The sequence below is a fragment of the Cephus cinctus genome, unplaced genomic scaffold (assembly GCF_000341935.2).
Source record: "Cephus cinctus unplaced genomic scaffold, Ccin1 Ccin1_scaffold0153, whole genome shotgun sequence".
Lineage (NCBI taxonomy): Eukaryota > Metazoa > Arthropoda > Insecta > Hymenoptera > Cephidae > Cephus > Cephus cinctus.
This window is the reverse complement of record NW_014332881.1, coordinates 1,549,820-1,567,253: the sequence shown is the minus strand read 5'-3', so window position 1 is coordinate 1,567,253 and position 17,434 is coordinate 1,549,820. Positions and strand designations below refer to the sequence as shown.

The 17,434-nt window shown below is 38.7% G+C and overlaps 1 protein-coding gene and 1 long non-coding RNA gene across 10 annotated transcripts in view; one reads left to right on the top strand and one right to left on the bottom strand.

Moving 5' to 3' along the window:
* LOC112493769 overlaps nt 1-6,536 on the bottom strand; it is a 13,250-nt gene extending 6,714 nt beyond the window's left edge. Inside the window, exons 1-3 of one of the 3 annotated variants that reach the window (XR_003058492.1) lie at nt 6,522-6,536; nt 5,404-5,717; nt 3,247-5,301 (exon numbers count right to left, since the gene is read on the bottom strand). This is a non-coding gene — a long non-coding RNA (uncharacterized LOC112493769). The other 2 variants (XR_003058493.1, XR_003058494.1) reach the window with 2 other exon arrangements.
* On the top strand, nt 42-17,434 carry LOC107263385 (calcium-binding mitochondrial carrier protein SCaMC-2). 7 transcript variants are annotated; one of them, XM_015730540.2, is made up of 9 exons: nt 59-667; nt 1,257-1,383; nt 2,287-2,374; nt 2,463-2,574; nt 14,103-14,261; nt 14,382-14,639; nt 14,724-14,891; nt 15,005-15,259; nt 15,348-17,434. In XM_015730540.2, exons 1-9 carry the CDS (start codon nt 476-478, stop codon nt 15,420-15,422), a joined length of 1,434 nt encoding a protein of 477 aa, XP_015586026.1. In that variant the 5' UTR covers nt 59-475; the 3' UTR covers nt 15,423-17,434. The 7 variants fall into 7 exon arrangements, with proteins under 7 accessions (XP_024936609.1, XP_015586026.1, XP_024936610.1 ...); XM_015730542.2 differs by lacking the exon at nt 59-667 and adding an exon at nt 1,949-2,052 and having other exon boundaries at nt 1,265-1,383; XM_025080841.1 differs by lacking the exon at nt 14,382-14,639 and having other exon boundaries at nt 42-667.

Genomic DNA, 17,434 nt, shown 5'->3' with positions numbered 1-17,434 from the left:
ATAGTCGTGCAATCCCATTAGCCAATCCCGAAACGCAATTCTGTCAAGAGTAGTGACTGCAGTCCGGATCGGAGAATGGACGAGTAGAAGTGAGTAGAAAGAAACGCGTTGTCCCGTCTGGTCATATGTAACTTTGCCATTTTTCGTACGACGTCAAAGCCAGAGTGTCAACGGGAGAAAGGGTGCATATTTAATTGTAATAAATTCGTTGTTTTGCAATTATGTAATGTTACAATATGTGTAAAGGGTGTGATAGCGTGGATAAAAAAACCGGTTGGAACAGCTGAGTGATCCTGTGAGAAATTGAAGTGGGCAAAGTGCGTGTTCGGGTTGCTGCGTCAGGAAAAAAAGTGAACGTATTGTATAGCTGGGTTGATAAAAAAAGCGCGTGATAGAATTAAAAACGTGGATAGAGGACACCTTTCAAATTTACGATATACGCATTTTTTAACGGTACATCGATTTCCCGAGAAATATGCCTACGGGATCGCGAGGAGGCGTGCACGGCGTGATGCCGCCGCACTACCTCCACGAGTTGCCGGCACAGGACGAGGAGAGACTTGCTAAGATTTTTAATAAACTCGACCTGGATGGCAACGGAAGCATTGATGTGCATGATCTATCCAAGGCGCTACATGAAGTCGGCGTACATAAAAGCTATGCCGAGGTAATCATATATTGGTCATTATTCGTTTTTTAGTATTTATTGAATGTGTTAATTTTTTGGTGAAAGGAATTATATTTGATGTTTTGTAGTCTTTTATGATCGTATACCAATTGTTTATATAAAACATTAATTTACTTTGCATAAGACTATGGATTATTATCTCCTCAAGGATATGGCTACACTGAAGCTTTAATTTACGTAAGGCTTTCTAAGGCTTCAGGATGGTTCGTAGTCATTCAGCTACTTGGGCTTCACCACTGTACTTTGTATCATCAATTTACTTATTTAAGAACACATGTTTGTTTCTTGCAGTTTTTTAGGTTTGGATTTACATGTATTTATCCAATATGATTTTTTATATAGATAAGTACGATGGCCTCAAGATAGCATATCATATGAAATCTATATCTTAATTCTATACTTATCATTGTGTCTAATTAGCACTGAATTAGTATGCTATCGTACATGGACTATAGACAACCTATGAATACAATATATTATTATTAATTAGTATACAATAATAAAATGATTGTTCAAGACACTTTGTTAAAACAATGTTCAATAAATCAAAAATGATATTTGATTCTAGAAATTCTTAGCTCGATCAGATAGGACTAAAAGTGGTGATATCAGCTTGGCAGAATTCATACATTATGTTCGAGAGCATGAAAAAAATCTACGGCTGCAGTTTACAGATTTTGATAAAAACAGAGATGGTAAGGATTATCCTTTATACATAAGTGTAGAATGTATCCCAGAATTTATACAACATATTTTATCTAGATAATAAATAAATTATTTTGCATATCACATGCTATTGGCTCAAATACCTTATAAAATATTTTTTATGGATTTAATTTAGCAGTTACATACAAAATAATGTTTATTTCTAATTATGTTCATTATGTCTTCTTATAATTAGGACCTTTCGTGCCTAATATTAAATGTTGGATTATTATATAGCATTATTCTAAAAGTATAGGATAATGAATTTGGAACAAATATTTTTATCATTCCTTCGAACATTCTTATATGCAGCCTGGGAGTATTCAAAAGTTTTTTGCATTATTTGTAATGTAAATAACCTTTCCGATAGCCTAAAACATATATTTTTTATAATGATGAATATTTTTTTTACTCTGAAGTAATGAGAGATTTACAAAACTGCACATTCTTTATCCCTTTGAAGTCCTTTAGGTATACTCTGATACTTGCCAAAATCACGTTGTTTTCTTAAGTTAATCGGAAAAGTCGTCCTTTATTAAAACAAATTGTTTCCAGATATCTCAACTGTCAAAAGGTGACATTGAGCTTGAAGACAAGAACTGGTGTAAAATATGTACTTCAACCGTAACTTCTCGAAGCAGAATGTGCGGACAGACACGGTTGGAAGAACAGTTTATCAGATTATTTGTATTAGTTCAATCTATATACTGCAATTGAAAATGTTAATTGGAACGAAATTGCTGTGCAATTGTGACAAAGCCGAATTAACGAATACGTTAGTAACCCGTTAATCGTTGTTTTCCGTTCACATAATATTGTGCAGCTTTAGCTCCCGATCTAAAATAATTTTGAACCGTTATAACCGATACAATAACTATACAAATGATTCACAGGTAAAATTGATCTGGAAGAGCTGATACGGGCATTCAAGGATTTAGGAATAGAAATGGATAGAGTAGAGGCAACTAAACTGCTTCAGAGGTACGACACATGAACAATAATTAGGATGTCTAAATAATTGTCAAATTCAGCTCCAAAAAAATGCTTTCCTTTATCGTTTCGTTCACAGAATGGACCAAGATGGAAGTCTCAACATCAGCTTCAACGAGTGGCGAGATTTTCTCCTGTACGCACCTAGCACCAACATCCACGAAATCATCCTATATTGGCGTCATTCCACGGTGAGTCATTTATATAATTACATTATACGTCTCTACAGCAGATCTGGCGTACACGCTATACCGTCAGTATAACAAAAAAAATAGCGAGTCTCGATTTTCATTTTGTAATGCACACCGGAGACAAGTGGAAGTACTCCATTACCTCTGCCTATCATATGTGATAAGAAACGTAATACCACGGTAATAATCATCAGCATCTAATATCCGTAACCGGCTCAGACAAATGATGCTTATAAAGCACGAAGAGGGGTCCAAGGATGACGATTTTTGGTAGCGTGGAGGCTCGACAGTTAAGCGTAGCTTCGGGATTGGTCGAATCCGAAGGCTCGTCGGATGTTCGAACGATGACGTAAACGTCCCGTGCGTACCATGCTATATGACCTTGATTCCCAGCTGTTCCCGAGCGGCCATCAGTCCAATTTCTGTCTCGTACTGCTTATGCAGCAAGGAATAAAACACGCATGTGCGCGCATGCGCAATTGCTAGAACCCTCTACGCTTTTCCAATACGACAAACTTTTCATCGTCATTTCGTCCACCACTCGACCTGGCATAAATACTCGCGCACGCGAAGGCATTTTCACACGTACGTTTTCACTTGTTAAAAGAGCGTTGCGCGGCTTCGAGCGATTCTTCTCGAGCATGCATCGCCAGGGAGGAAAACAGGTGCGTCGTGAGTCCTCGCAGCAGCTGATGTCATCATTTCTGATTGCGTTAGATAACGGGCCAAAAAATTCAACAACTGACGGATCCGTATGAACCGGAAGATCAACGATAGAGACGAGTGATGTGTCTCAATCTGTGTCGATATCATTAACAGTATTAAACTGATTTTTTGTTCATTAATACATAGTCGTGTAATACTGCATCTTGCGTTTGAATAGAACGCAAGACGCGAATAAGTGCATTATAGAGTTTATAGTTAGAGATTGTTGAATATTTTAGTGAATAAGAATGGTTTATTATAGCACTATGAGTAGTACCAGTCTTATGTATTGGCTTCGGGTGAAACAGCCGCTGGAAGTAGGACGCTTCTCACGGTATTCGGTGCTTACGTAATCACAAGTACATCGACGTTTTCAGCTTAAACAGCTCGTTGAATGAACTTTTCGCTTTAACCAGATTTCCAAATCTCCTCGACATCGCAACAGAGAATTTATGCAATAATTGCATGACATATGTTTATATGCCGGGGCATATTTAATTCAAGTGGATCTTGCCCCTCTGTCCAGATAAAATGAATTGATCGTCTCGGCCGTATTTTTGATCCATTAAATGCGATCAGAACTCATAATGATTGTAGGCTTGATCGATCAGTTCAATTTTGAGATTTATTTATTTACGGTTTTACATAAGCGGTCTTCCTCTTACGTCCTTTTTCTAATTGCAAATTACAGACGTGTTATTATGTTTATGTCTGATCCTCTTATCTTGTTCGAATATTGCGTTGTTAACGAAATGCAGAAGGTTGACATTGCTTTGGTTATATAGGTCGGTAATCTACGGAATAACGTCACGACCGGTGCCGGTGAAAAGTTTCACTTAGCAGTGGAATGTTTTGCAGTACGTTATGGTACTTTGTCATTTAAACCTTGTCCGACGTTCAAGTTTATGCACAATTGGACTCCGCAGGATACGGGTTTGTCGAAAATTCGTTCAAGCTAATCTTGCACGAGGATTGGATACACAGTTTTTTATTTAAATGGTACACATAGTCTGCGTATGTAACAGGGACTAACTGTGTCGAGAATGAGGACTAGTCAATTGAGAGAAAAAATTGCGTCGCGGTCCCCTCTGGGGAATCAATCGTACGAATATCGTCAGTCTTAACGCGCACTTTAGCGATAAAAGGCCAAATGACGTAATTCACGAAAAAATCTAATAGAGACATTCCTTTAATCTGGATTAAAGTTTCTTTAAAGCATGTTTGTTTTACAAAAATGTCATTAACATTGGTTTTCCCGTTTACGTGTAATCAGAAGTTTCAATATGATTGTCACTGCCTTAAACTGGTATACACTTGGTATACTAGGTATACTATATTAGGTATTTATCTAATTTGAAGAATTCATTAGAATCATTTGCACCCGTAACTTCATGCATTTACAAGTTTTAAAGTGAAAAATACGTTTCAATACAATCCAAAGTATCTTATTTAAACTGAAAAAAATATCTGTGTTCAAGATTATTGAAATGAAAACGAAGCGGTCAGTTACGTAAGGAGTGCAATTTAAAGCATCAGTGACGTAAAAAAAATTGTAGACGTTTGACACAAAAGTCGCTCGTAATTTGTGATAAGACTCGATTACCGAAAGTCTCGGGATTCGACTGCGTAGTGGACAGCGGTGCCAGAAACGAAATTTTAACCTCTGCTCATAACATTATCAGGACGGTGGGTTAATTGAAGCGCGGGAGAAAACATAAAATTCAAAAGGGGGATTTTCTTGGCTTCTTTTATCGGTCTTGTGTGTTTGTAACGCACGAGATTGCAGCTGCGGGTGGTATTTTAACTGGAGGCCGATTCTATCCAGTTCATATCGGTAGTGACTTGCCCCACGTCTATGCACGGTTATGCAACGTACATACTTTGATACTAAAGCACAATGATCCTGGCTTAACACGTTGCACCGAATCTACATATGTCTCTTTGTTTTGTTACGTTACAGTACTCAACACTGGAAGCTTTGTAGTGCTTTTGTTCCGAGTCACCCGATATACTTGGCTTGCGCTGTATAAAATTAATCACTATAATAATCAGTCTTGAGGCGAATGCGCCCATACAGGAAAATGCAAAAGTGTTTTCTTATGAGGTCATAAAATTTACACTTACAATTAGAGACAAGGTCGTTTGGTATACTGATGCAGACTGGAATGTAGTGAGCGGATCCGCCTGTATTATACCTACAGATTCAGTTGAATTTATGCCTTGTAATTTTCACATGATCACATCCATCTCTTTTGACTTTACATACTTCTTTATGTTGGATACTCCTCTATGGGATTTACTTGCAATTCGATTTTTTAATGATGACGAAATTCATTGCAATGTTTCATCAGCTGATGCAAGCGACTGGCGTCATTCTTGATAACAATATGTATGTATATGTGTACGAGTCTCGTTTATTACATCTACTAGTAGTCTATCTGTAGTAAGGTTAAGTCATAGTCTATATGAAAATATATGCGACATTTACGCTGTAACGGCAAGTTCAGTTTATGCTTCATTACGACGTATGGTTTATATTACTTGTGAAGTTTTCGAATGAATTTGGTATTTTCCGCAATTATAAGCAGTTTCATGTGTTATTATACTTTTCAAAATTTTCCATTCGTTGATCATTTATGGACTTTTAAGAATTGGTCGTAATACGTTACGGTCAGTGAATAACGGTTATGATATTACCTGGGTGATTGTGACGGGAATCATGGTTTGGTTGGAATTCATTGTTATTATGCTTGGAAATTTCCTATAGTACCTTGGCGTATGGTTAATCCGTAGGAGACAAAGTTTGAACCGGGATATGACAAATAATCGGACAAACTTGGGTATCTCGAGGCTATTATTAATCATATTTCTTCGTTGTTTGAATGAAGTTATCTGTAATTTACTATACACGTGGAAAATATTCAAGTCTCTAAAAATACGACGATATGGAAGAAATCGGATTCTCGAAAAATGTTATCAATTATCCACGTGGTTAAAGTATCATATCACAAAAGGATAAGCGCGCCAGTGTATTGTAGATCCTAGTCCTAATTCGCACTGGACAGAAATTTCTTTGGCCTGATCACGATTCTTTATGATCGTTGTATTGGCATGCATTTGATTTGTGTACCGATAACGTTAAGAATCGCCTACTACGTGACACCTATACAATTTCTTGATAAGATAAGTCTTTTAATTAATTCACCGTCCATAGAAAATCTTCTGGAATCCTTTATACTTACGATTAAAATTTTTTCTAATTAGACGAAATCAGTAGCCTCATTCACCTTACAACACCACTATCACCTCGTGGCATGTCGCAGTACACTCAACGCGGAATAGATTTGTAATTGTTATCCTAGTTTGTCATTAGTGGAGCACAGGATCATCATTATCAAGTCTAGACAGTGTCTTGACAGCACGTAAGATTGAATCGTACAACATCGCTGAGCTAGTGACAAATAATACTGTAGTAAAATGTAATTTGTTATTAAGAGTGCCGATGGCAACAGGTCATTACCTACTTTCAGCTATAATAATAATGCATCGATCTTTGTCATTCGTGATTCATCATATACGAGCATCATCACACCTCACTCTCAATAAGAATAATTTTTAAAACCGGATGTAACGGCAAGACGAATTCCAAGTCAAAGACAGCCAAACAATGAGAGAACTGGTGGAAGTCGGACGGGTTGGCTTTTGAACAGGAAAATTCTGGCCCCTTGTCAGTTAACACGTAGAACCTCTTGTGGCCTCTACGTAGCAGCTAGCCGATAACGAAACTGGAGGCGGGTCGCTCGTGACGTAGCAGCCAGTTTGCCGTTGGTGGGGATTTCCCGTGTCTTTCTATCTTCATTCGAATCGCCGCCACTGAGTCAGTCTAGTCTCAGTCAGGATTGGCCTTCGCTCTCGGCGCGAGATCCGACTCCGAGCACTCGTATATCGTGAAGCTCGACTCGTCTTCGTAGTTTAATATATTCGGTTGCAACGCCTCTCGTTGTAACACAATAATAGTGCGCGCGAGTATCTCGCCTTTCACATTCCTATATAGCCAAGGAAACGTATTTATTACTATCGCCATGCTGGAACAAGAAAGCATTGGGTCCGGTTGCCAGGTCTGCGAGGAATTTCTCGATGTCTACCATGAACTCCTACAGCGGGTAAGTTCGTTCACTTATGGATAGCAGGAAGGGGTCGATTGTCAAGGTGTCTTCTTGATGAGTGATAAATATTGTGATCCATAATTCCAACGACACGATCAATGGTGTATTATCGCAGCGATTTTTGAACCTTCTGAATCTTATATCTACTCGTAGCTAGTGACTGTCTATTAATAGCGAGTTGCATACAACCAACTCCTCTTACCGGCTGCAGCTGCTGTTGGCACTGTCGATGCTCTATATTCCCTTAAAATATTATTTCTAACTGTCAAAGGCTTAACAGCTTCATTGTCGCCATAACGAATCGCTCCCGTGTCCCTGTGATCGCGAACGTTCCACGCTGTGGACTCGGAACTTTCCGTGTCGGCCGAAGGCCGTGGCCCAGCGTGACAGAATTTTTGTATAGGTTAGGATTCATTCGACGACCTCTCTGACGACACGTGTGCCATTTCCGTTCATGGTTTTAAGGCATTTCTCCTGGATACCGTATTGTGTATATACGTTAGCCTAGTCTTCATGTCTCTGACATTTAACTATATGCAACGTGAAAAGTTATTTTATATTAGACAAGGAAAAATCACATACATTAAAGCTGTAGACGTTCGTCAGACTATGACCTAGTCCTGACATCTTTACAATGCTGATATAACCTTAATTGTCTGTTTGGTTTATGCCTCTGTTTGCGATACTCTAGATTCCAGTCTGTCTTGCGAATGATTTGTTAATTTCTTCGTTTTCTGTTGATATTTCGTAAGGTTAACCTATCGAGGATAGTCCGTCAATAATCAACATGTAAAGTGATCGATAGTTCTCTACTTTTAGCAATCCTTATGACTAAGAGCCTGCTTTAAGAGCGTTTAACGTTGCGACTCTAATTAAATATTTCATCAGATCTCTTTTTCATGTATATACATATATACACACACACGTGTAAGTCGGTTAGCGAGTCATGACGGTTACACTCTGTTTGTCTATACCACGTGCATGTCCAACCTAACCTCACTTTTTTTAGCAATCACGATAAATTTTACAGGCATTACTGGCTCTGAAGCGTTACGATTCACTGACAGTTGCCACAAAAACTGTCATCCATGAAATCTCACGTTCATTTAATTGATTTATCTAATTTGGAGGTTAAGCAGTCTAGTTTGGTTCTTCGCAGTTTGAAATCTTTTATATCGTTATACGCAGAACGCTGCGGGACTTTTACTGTCTTTGGCGGGATGCCCCCACGAGAGGAATCCTCAAAGAGGTTGATGGACTGCCAGTCATCTTCCTCGTAGTTCGACGTGAGACAACTATGAGGAAGAAACGATCATCGAATTATCCAAGAGTGACATTGGGCAAGAACCCAAGTAACGCGTAGACAGAAAAAGCTAAGACCGCATTCCTAGCGGAAGCTTGAAGAGGGGTCCGATCTCTTTACTCTCAGTCGTACCCTGGCTCACCTGCCGTTCGTTGCTTAGATAGCTTAAATACTGTAGAGTCATTAATAAAGAAAAAGAAAAAAACAAGCTCATTGAAAATTCTGCTGGTTCGATCAATAGCAATTCGAAGAACGCAAACATGGATACTTTGGATAATATCGACAGCGACTTTTTCCTTGAAATATACGTAAAGTTAAGTACCTACAGCAGCACGTCCTTGTTCGGAAGTCCTGATTATACCATATCTTATCATATCTTAATATAATCGCATGTCCTAGAATCATTCACAAGGACTGCCCAATTAAGAGTTTAATGAACCCCCTCCGAATCTTTCGATATGTCAAAATAATAAAAATCCAGACTCTTGCGAGAAACGATGTGTGAACTTTGTGTCTCTTAGCTATCACCCCGAAGGTCGATTTATTTATCTTGACTTTTACTATCTCAAGTGTCATCGGTCGAATAAGGTTGTTCCTAGAACATCGTGCATCCGTATAGCTTTGACGTAAACGATTAATTATCTTGAAAAATATAATGTTTAATAATTTAATGTGAAAACCTGAGTGTTTCACAATATTGAATAAACCCAGCGGCCTTTATCGCGCGATCTTATTAACCGTCAATCGGCTATTTACATATCATTACCTTATCGCAGACTTTTTGAGAGGTGCGAAAAAAATCCCCGACACTCGCAACGCGATTACTTTACGATAACAGCGATATAACGAATTTGCGCATGCTCGTAAAGTCGTAATAAGCGAGACGCGTGAACTTTGAATGACGATCGTACAAAATGCGTCGTGATAGTCGTCGTCGTCGTCGTCGCCGCCGCTTTTGTCGTCAGTCGCGTTGGGTTCGTCTTCGCCCGCCTATACTTACCCGTTGCAGGAGAGGAGTCAGAGTCCATCTTGACCAAAATAGCAAGACACAAACTGCCATGTATTTTTAGCAACCGATTTTCAACCGTTAAACCTAAGCCACTAGGCGCAGGATTCATCTTGAGAAATGCGAAACACCCGTTATTTTTTTTTTTTTTTTTTCATTTAATCGTCACTGTCATTATTGACTTTTACGCAATCAAAGTGACATATCACAGAAATGCTCGATCACGCTGCATTCAGACGAATGACATTCGACATTTGCGATATGAAAGATTTACTTTTTTCGTCTGGCATTTATCGCCGACTTGTCATTAGCGAACTGTACAAGGTCGTATTCCGTGGAGTTTCCATTTCCCAGACGCAATTACGACACGTGTCACGAAGCTCTGCTGCAGAGATACGGTGACCGTGATGACGACGATTTCACACGGTTACTCGTGACTTTTCAATGAGAAATCATCGACCGTCTGACCTCCGTACACATTTTCCACTGTTATGACCGCGACGTACGTTAGCACTGGTAGTACCAGACTTTAGATTATTCTTCAACTTTATGAAGCGACAGATATATTCTTTTTTTTATATCGCAACAACGTCATTGTGGGTACCAACATTTTTTCAGACAAAGACAAAATTGATACTGCCAACCGGCTCGACAATTTCTACACGTCATTCTGGTTATTGTCGCAATGTCGTTACTAGAAAAAATAAAGTGTGAAATACTTTTTTAATACGTGTATATTTTTTATGCTCACTGAAAATCACTAAAAATTTAAGTTGCCACTGACCATTAACACTTGTTACCATGATTGTCTTAAGAGTTAGATCTTTTCTGAAATAACTATATGTAGCGATACTGCTGTTAGAGCATTTAGCGTGTCTTAACAGCCATTAGCACGTGTGGTGGATCTTGATTGATTTTACCGGCGTTTCAATAACCGTCTTATATTTATATACCGAAAACGTGACAGTTGAGTGCATTGGATAAAAATATTACGAATGCGCACACCTCGTGGATCTACGTCATTTATGATTCAAAGCTCCTTATCTGGTTCGAAGCGCTCGTTTCATGGTAATCAAAGTTCTTTAACGCATAGTTGCGTTCGCTGTCCAGACGGAAAGCTCGAGTTTTTTAAAGAAATTAATCCCATGGGATTTTATTTAGAAGGAAAGTCTAATTCCGTGATGAGGTCTTGAAAAATACTATTGAGCACCAAATGACTGTTCATCATACGTAGCGTTTACTCTGATCGAATAATTCGTTTTATTATCGTGACTATTTTTGTTTTAGAAATATAAGCCGTGAACTACTAGCCTCTCGACTGCTATGGCTCACAACGAAGTTTTGCTGTAGTGTCAAATGACAGAATCAGTGTCCTTGATATACAATGGAGAAAGAACACCTTGCACAGTTGTGCAGGATATTTTCTGGTGTTGCTTACGTAGTCTGTAACGAGAACTGGAGAGATAAAAGAGAGAGAGAGAGAGAGAGAGAGAGAGAGAGAGAGAGAGAGAGAGAGAGAGAGAGGGGGGAGAGAGAGATAGCCGTGGATAGTAGGTTAATAATTATTTCTCCCGCTTGTTGCTATTTGGCAGATGGAAATTTCTAGAATTGAGCGAGGTCAGGAGGAAGCACGGTGAAAGTGCTTGGTCGAAATATTAAAAGCCGGAATCAATGAAGGCTCTCGAGGAATGCAAATATTCCAGAGGAATTACAGAACCGAAAGTTATTTTGATACTAAAGAAATTCCCTAGACTTATTCAAAGACAACTGAACGATAAGCCGTAAGACAATGACTAATCGAGTGCGAATGGACTATCATCGGAAGTGGCTATCTTACAGCACATGTGATTTTGAGCGTTAACTAGATAAGGCTGACAAAGATATAACAACTGTCTTAATCGGTGTCTGTAGACCAAGAGAAATGTTTGAGAAATCTTAATAAAGGACCAGATTTTTCATTTAACGACCTTATTGGCAGTCGGCAGTACAAATCTTTTCGCTATTTCGTTAGTCGTGATGCTGACAGATTTATAATAGACAACTGTTGACACGTCACATATCCATAACTCGGTGGTAATTTTTCAATAAATCAGCAGTCCTAATCGTCTGGCTATAAGCTTAAAAAATCCTTCGTTATTTACATTGAATTTAACGAATCAATTTTTCTCGGAAATGTCCTGTCCTCGTTCCTGCCAATTCTAAGTAACGTGACTTCAGGAGATAAGCCTGGGATACGATCGATAAAAATAACTTAAATTCTTGGCACGTCAGGATCCCGAGCTTGACCCTGGATCTCTCTCTACGGTCAGACTTGCAAGAGCTGATGATATTATATTTATACCTAACGCTCCTGCGAAACGGGCGACTTTAACTCGCACTTTGTTCGGCTCAAGTCTTATGACTTTTAAAATTCACTCAGGAGTCTCCTAGGTCGAATACACTATGGCTTTTGTTTCATGCAAGGTGCAAAAGCGCTCTGGCGCCCGCATAGACCAATCAGCCTAGTAAAATTATTTCTGGGATTCGACGTCTGGTAAGGAGTTGATCGGTGCTGGCAAGAAGAAAAAAACATGGCGAGGTCGTCTTACTTCGTCCCTGGATGGATTACCTAATGCATCTACGTAGGACGACAGGTAGCTTCTAATGTGCATTGTCTCGTTCGTTTATTCGAACGCCGTTCTTGAAAAATCATAATGGTTGACTTCCACAGTGTCGTGTGCATTTCTTTAATTCGCTGAACATGCACGTAAAGCTACACGTACTGTTGTGTTGCGTGTAAAATTTTTTCCGAGAAGTCAGGCCTACTACGTGACGCGCCACGCTTAACTCCGATCATTTGTTTATCGTAGTGACGTAAATACATCGTTAACGTCATCGTGAACACTGAGCGCCAATGAAAGTATCCGAATGTATACAAGAAACGTTACTAATAACAACGTGACGTGGGAGAAGAGATTTTTCTAAATATTTCTTTCGTCGCGTTCCTCTTGTTTGTACAATATATTTTTAAGCCGTATATCGATATGGTTTTATTCTCATACCGATGTATAATGCAAGGAGTAATGTATACGTTAAAAGAAAAAATCATGTCGGCTATTGTATTACTCATGGCTAATTGGTATCAATTGAAAATACTGCAGGAGCGAATTAAATGAGATATTAAAGCAATGAGATTCAACTTAGCGTCCTCTAGACGACGTGGAAAGTGTTTTATTCTATACTGTGTATATAGGCTACAACCAAAGTTTATGAAAATGGTAGTAACCGTGTTACGGCACTTTCTGAGAACGACCTACATTCGAAATGACACGCGTCTGTAGGACGATTATGTGAATTGTCGATACTCCAAAAATTCTATAATACGAGTAACTTGAAATTTCGAACGTAGAATACGTAGAGATAAATTAAGCTCTACGAAGTATCTCTAGAGGCACGTGTGACTTGGCTGTGAAGTAATTCGATTCAGGGGCGCGAGGAAGACGAGGAATGAATCCGGTTAAAAGCGGTTTCGGGAAAGCCCAGAGATAGCGAGGTCCACTCTCTGCTGCTTAGCCAATTCCGGGGCTACGAGACTCCTGCCAATTGGCATTCTGTTATCCTCGGCACTACAGACTCGGGTTATGCCAGGGTCTGCTGAGGACTTTTCTAGAGTCTAAAGTCCATCGGAACCACTTGCGGCATTGCTGTACTCTTCGATACCTTAACTCTTTCTTTTACACCTTGCTTACGCGACCAGCACTTCCTTAGTACGAGGGGCAACGTCTATGAACAGAGAGCGGATTTACAGTCGAAGCTTTCTCTTGATTCGCTTAGACACTTGCTTCGAGTCCATTCATTTCATGCACTGACCTCGTTGCTATCGTCAGAAATAAAAAAATGGTCAGATATCCTATTCCTTGGTTAAACTCTTATTTCCGAGAACTGTGCGTTGGAACGTTTGACTATTTTCTCTTTTCTTGCTCGGAGAATGAGAAACTGTAGATATGATATTCAGTGAAGGTTAGGTGAAAAATTCAAGTTCGGAGTTACATTTTAATGAGAATCGCTTTTTGACATTTCAAACCAATTCGTATTAATCGATAATCGATGATCGTGAAACAAATGATTTCTATCTGGGACACTGACGATTTTCAAGTCGGTTACGAATCCAGTGACGTTTTGGATTCAATCGAGGAATTAAAATAATGTATAATTATCTGAAGCTCTGCCTGTTGCGTCAGTTTCTTCTTTTGGCCTTTCACGTGAATAATGTTTCACACGTATTTGGTAGGGTATGATTCGTATCACGAATTTTTTATGACTTAATTTGAAAGTTCGTTAATCGATGCTCTTATGGTTATGTTTTTAGTATATGGACATTGGAGAGGATATGGGCGTTCCCGACGATTTCACAAACAGTGAGATGGTCTCGGGAATGTGGTGGCGGCATCTAGTATCAGGTGGGATTGCAGGAGCAGTATCTCGCACCTGTACAGCTCCCTTGGATCGTATTAAAGTCTACCTTCAGGTAAATCACTTGTCATGCCTTTTTCTATAGCGATTACCTACCTCTAACGGAAGTTAATTTAACTACGGATAATTTGAATGTTTCCATAAATTATAAAAAAAATCTTTTTTAATGCTTTAGGTCCATGGTACGCGACATTGCAATATATCTAGCTGCTTTAAGTACATGCTTCGCGAAGGTGGTTCTATAAGCCTTTGGCGAGGTAACGGAATAAATGTACTTAAGATTGGACCGGAGACTGCTCTTAAATTTATGGCCTATGAGCAAGTTAAAAGAGCCATCAAGGGAACTGATTCGCGGGAACTTAGTATCTATGAGAGATTCGTCGCAGGATCTATAGCTGGTGGTATCAGTCAGTCGGTCATATATCCACTTGAGGTGGGTAACAATTTTTAAAGTTGCTTTGTGTAATATATTCTGACTTTTAAATAAAAAACTGAGAGTTTTCTGATTTTCTTGCAGGTGTTAAAGACACGATTGGCTCTTCGTAAAACTGGAGAGTATTCGGGCGTCTTGGACGCGGCCAAAAAGATATATAGTCAAGGTGGCATAAAAAGCTTCTACAGAGGATACGTTCCTAATCTCATTGGTATACTTCCATATGCCGGAATTGACTTGGCTGTTTACGAGGTGAGTTTCTTTTTCTGCTCAGGATAATCTCAAAGGTTTTCATTACTTATTCGCTAGAGATGATGTTTTATTTTATAGAAACTATATATTGTAATTTCATTAATTCTTTACAGACGCTAAAGAACAATTATCTACGTACTCATGAGAAGAATGAACAGCCAGCGTTCTGGGTTCTACTGCTGTGTGGTACAGCATCTAGTACGGCAGGACAAGTATGTTCGTATCCATTAGCTCTAGTCAGAACTCGGTTACAAGCTCAAGTAACTCCTAGCAAAGGCCCTACCTCAATGGTTGGTGTATTCAAAGACATTATACACAGAGAAGGTTTCCGGGGGTTATACCGAGGCTTAACGCCTAACTTCCTAAAGGTAAGAAAATTAATATCAGTGATAATAATCAGACTATCACTCGGAATGTCGTTTGTGCTATAGAAAAAATTGTATATTTTGTTTATAGGTCGCCCCGGCTGTATCCATAAGTTACGTTGTATATGAACACTTCAGGCAGGCACTGGGTGTCAACATGACGTGATGAAGATATTCATTAGGGAATATTAATTCTATTAAATTATTGTGTTATTATATGATAAGAACTACGCTAATTCTGCAAGCTAGCATGAAGCGAGCCAAGCAGGCAGGCCTGCATGCTGTGCCTCTCCTCTATCTATTTTGACAGTGCGTGTACAGCACATTTATTGTCGGAAATCTTTGCTTCTGCAACTATCTATTGATTTAACGTTACGCGTTTTCAAAATATACTACTATTGATATATCCGTTTCACTATGCGCATTGCATATTCGCGAAGGAGAGGCAAAGCATTGTGTGTAGAGCATTGGGAGAGTTTGGATGCACCTCAGGTACACAGTGGACACTTCGAAGTCAGTAGACAGTAATCGAAAGATTTGTTCTTGCTTGGTTCAAGGAGGTAGAAAGCAAGTATTATCGATTAGCCACTTTTACATGTTTTATAGCAAGGAGGAAAGATGAATCATAACATTTAGTTTGTTGTTTTAATTGAACCGAACGATTCCTATCTATGTGATGGATGTCTGGACTTTTTTTTCTTTTTTTTCCATAGAATTCTAGTTATTCCAATCTATCCATATACGATACAATGCACTAGTAATCTATAATCGAAAAAAGGTATCCCACTGCGTGCCTGCAAGGGGATTGACTGATTAAAGGGGATTATCGAGTAGTAGGGGGTAATTGAAACTTGATCGTTAACGATCGAATTATTCTTAATCTGTGCTAAGTACGAGTAGAAGAAACATTTATGTAGTACTACTCGGCCGTCTTGTGTCTTGACTGAGGAAGAGAGACGGAGTGAAAAAAAAAATGATAAAAAACGCGATATATTTTTAATATTTAAATGATTGTCAGTCTAGAGATTGCATATGGTCAAGTGTACAGTTACTTTTCTTTGTTCTTCAAATGCACGAAAGAATACTCGATCGGTGAAGTTTCAAAGAATTCACAAAAATATCCATTAAAATATTCTCTTATGCTATTTCGACCTTATCATAGTTCAAGAGTACGTCGACCGTCATTTCAAATGGGCTTATCACCCCCTGTGAGTAATATTGCGCTTGCTACAACACCGTTCATTCCCTAATTAGCTAAGGTTGTATGCAAGTTCTGTGTATTACTGCGATTCGAGGAATTTTCGTATCGTACCATTCTGTTTATCGCAATATGAAAGTTCAATACAGGAGATCATACTGTGTTACCCTGCTACTCGCCATTGGGGTTTTTTGCGTCATGAGTAATTTGGAAAATTGCATTGCCTTTCAATTAGCTCGCTTAGAATTCTTTGAACAGTAACGATGGCAATTATGTTTTCGGATTATCGCAAGGTGAATAATGTAGAGCACACTGAATAAATAGTCAGGAAAGTTGGAACGTAAATTCGCTGCTATTTAAAACCTGTATTAAACTTTCATTAACGAAGAATGTTTGTAAGGCATGAACTTGAATGCTTTTACACGTGTACAGATATATTTTTAGTTGTAATGGAACTGACGACACATGACTTTATTAAGGAACGTGTGTGAATCGGCACTTTTCTTTTTTTAGTTCTTTTTTATGGCTCCGTATCCATGTATATGAATGTGACTTTTTTTTTTAAGAATAAATGTAATTTATTGACTACTATAGATTCGGTTTCTAGGAAGCCACAGGCACCAGTTCTCACTCGTAATGAATTATCGTTGTATATTAAACTATCTATGCATTACTACCAACGGTGACTCTTCTTGCAAGACAGAATGTATATTTCAAAGTTGTTAATTCTCTATTTCAATATCGAATTATACATACGTGCACACAGCCAACGATTCATACAGCATATGAATGTTGCTACCTTTCTCTTACTCTTTAACTTTGTTTCTGATTGCATTAAGTCACCAAAGATTACTCTTGTGTGATCTAACAACCAAATACAGCATTAAATACCGTATTACACGTGACACGTTCTATTGCATTCTGTATCCAAATGGTATCTGTGATATTTGGCAATAAGAATAAAGCATTGAATAGTTTTA

Excerpts from the sequence above, each read along its gene's own strand:
- LOC107263385 (XM_015730540.2), top strand. The coding sequence starts at position 476 with ATGCCTACGGGATCGCGAGGAGGCGTGCACGGCGTGATGCCGCCGCAC. Across the intron at positions 2,575-14,102 it reads TATATTGGCGTCATTCCACG|TATATGGACATTGGAGAGGA; the intron begins GTGAGTCATTTA and ends TTATGTTTTTAG. Across the intron at positions 14,892-15,004 it reads TTGACTTGGCTGTTTACGAG|ACGCTAAAGAACAATTATCT; the intron begins GTGAGTTTCTTT and ends AATTCTTTACAG.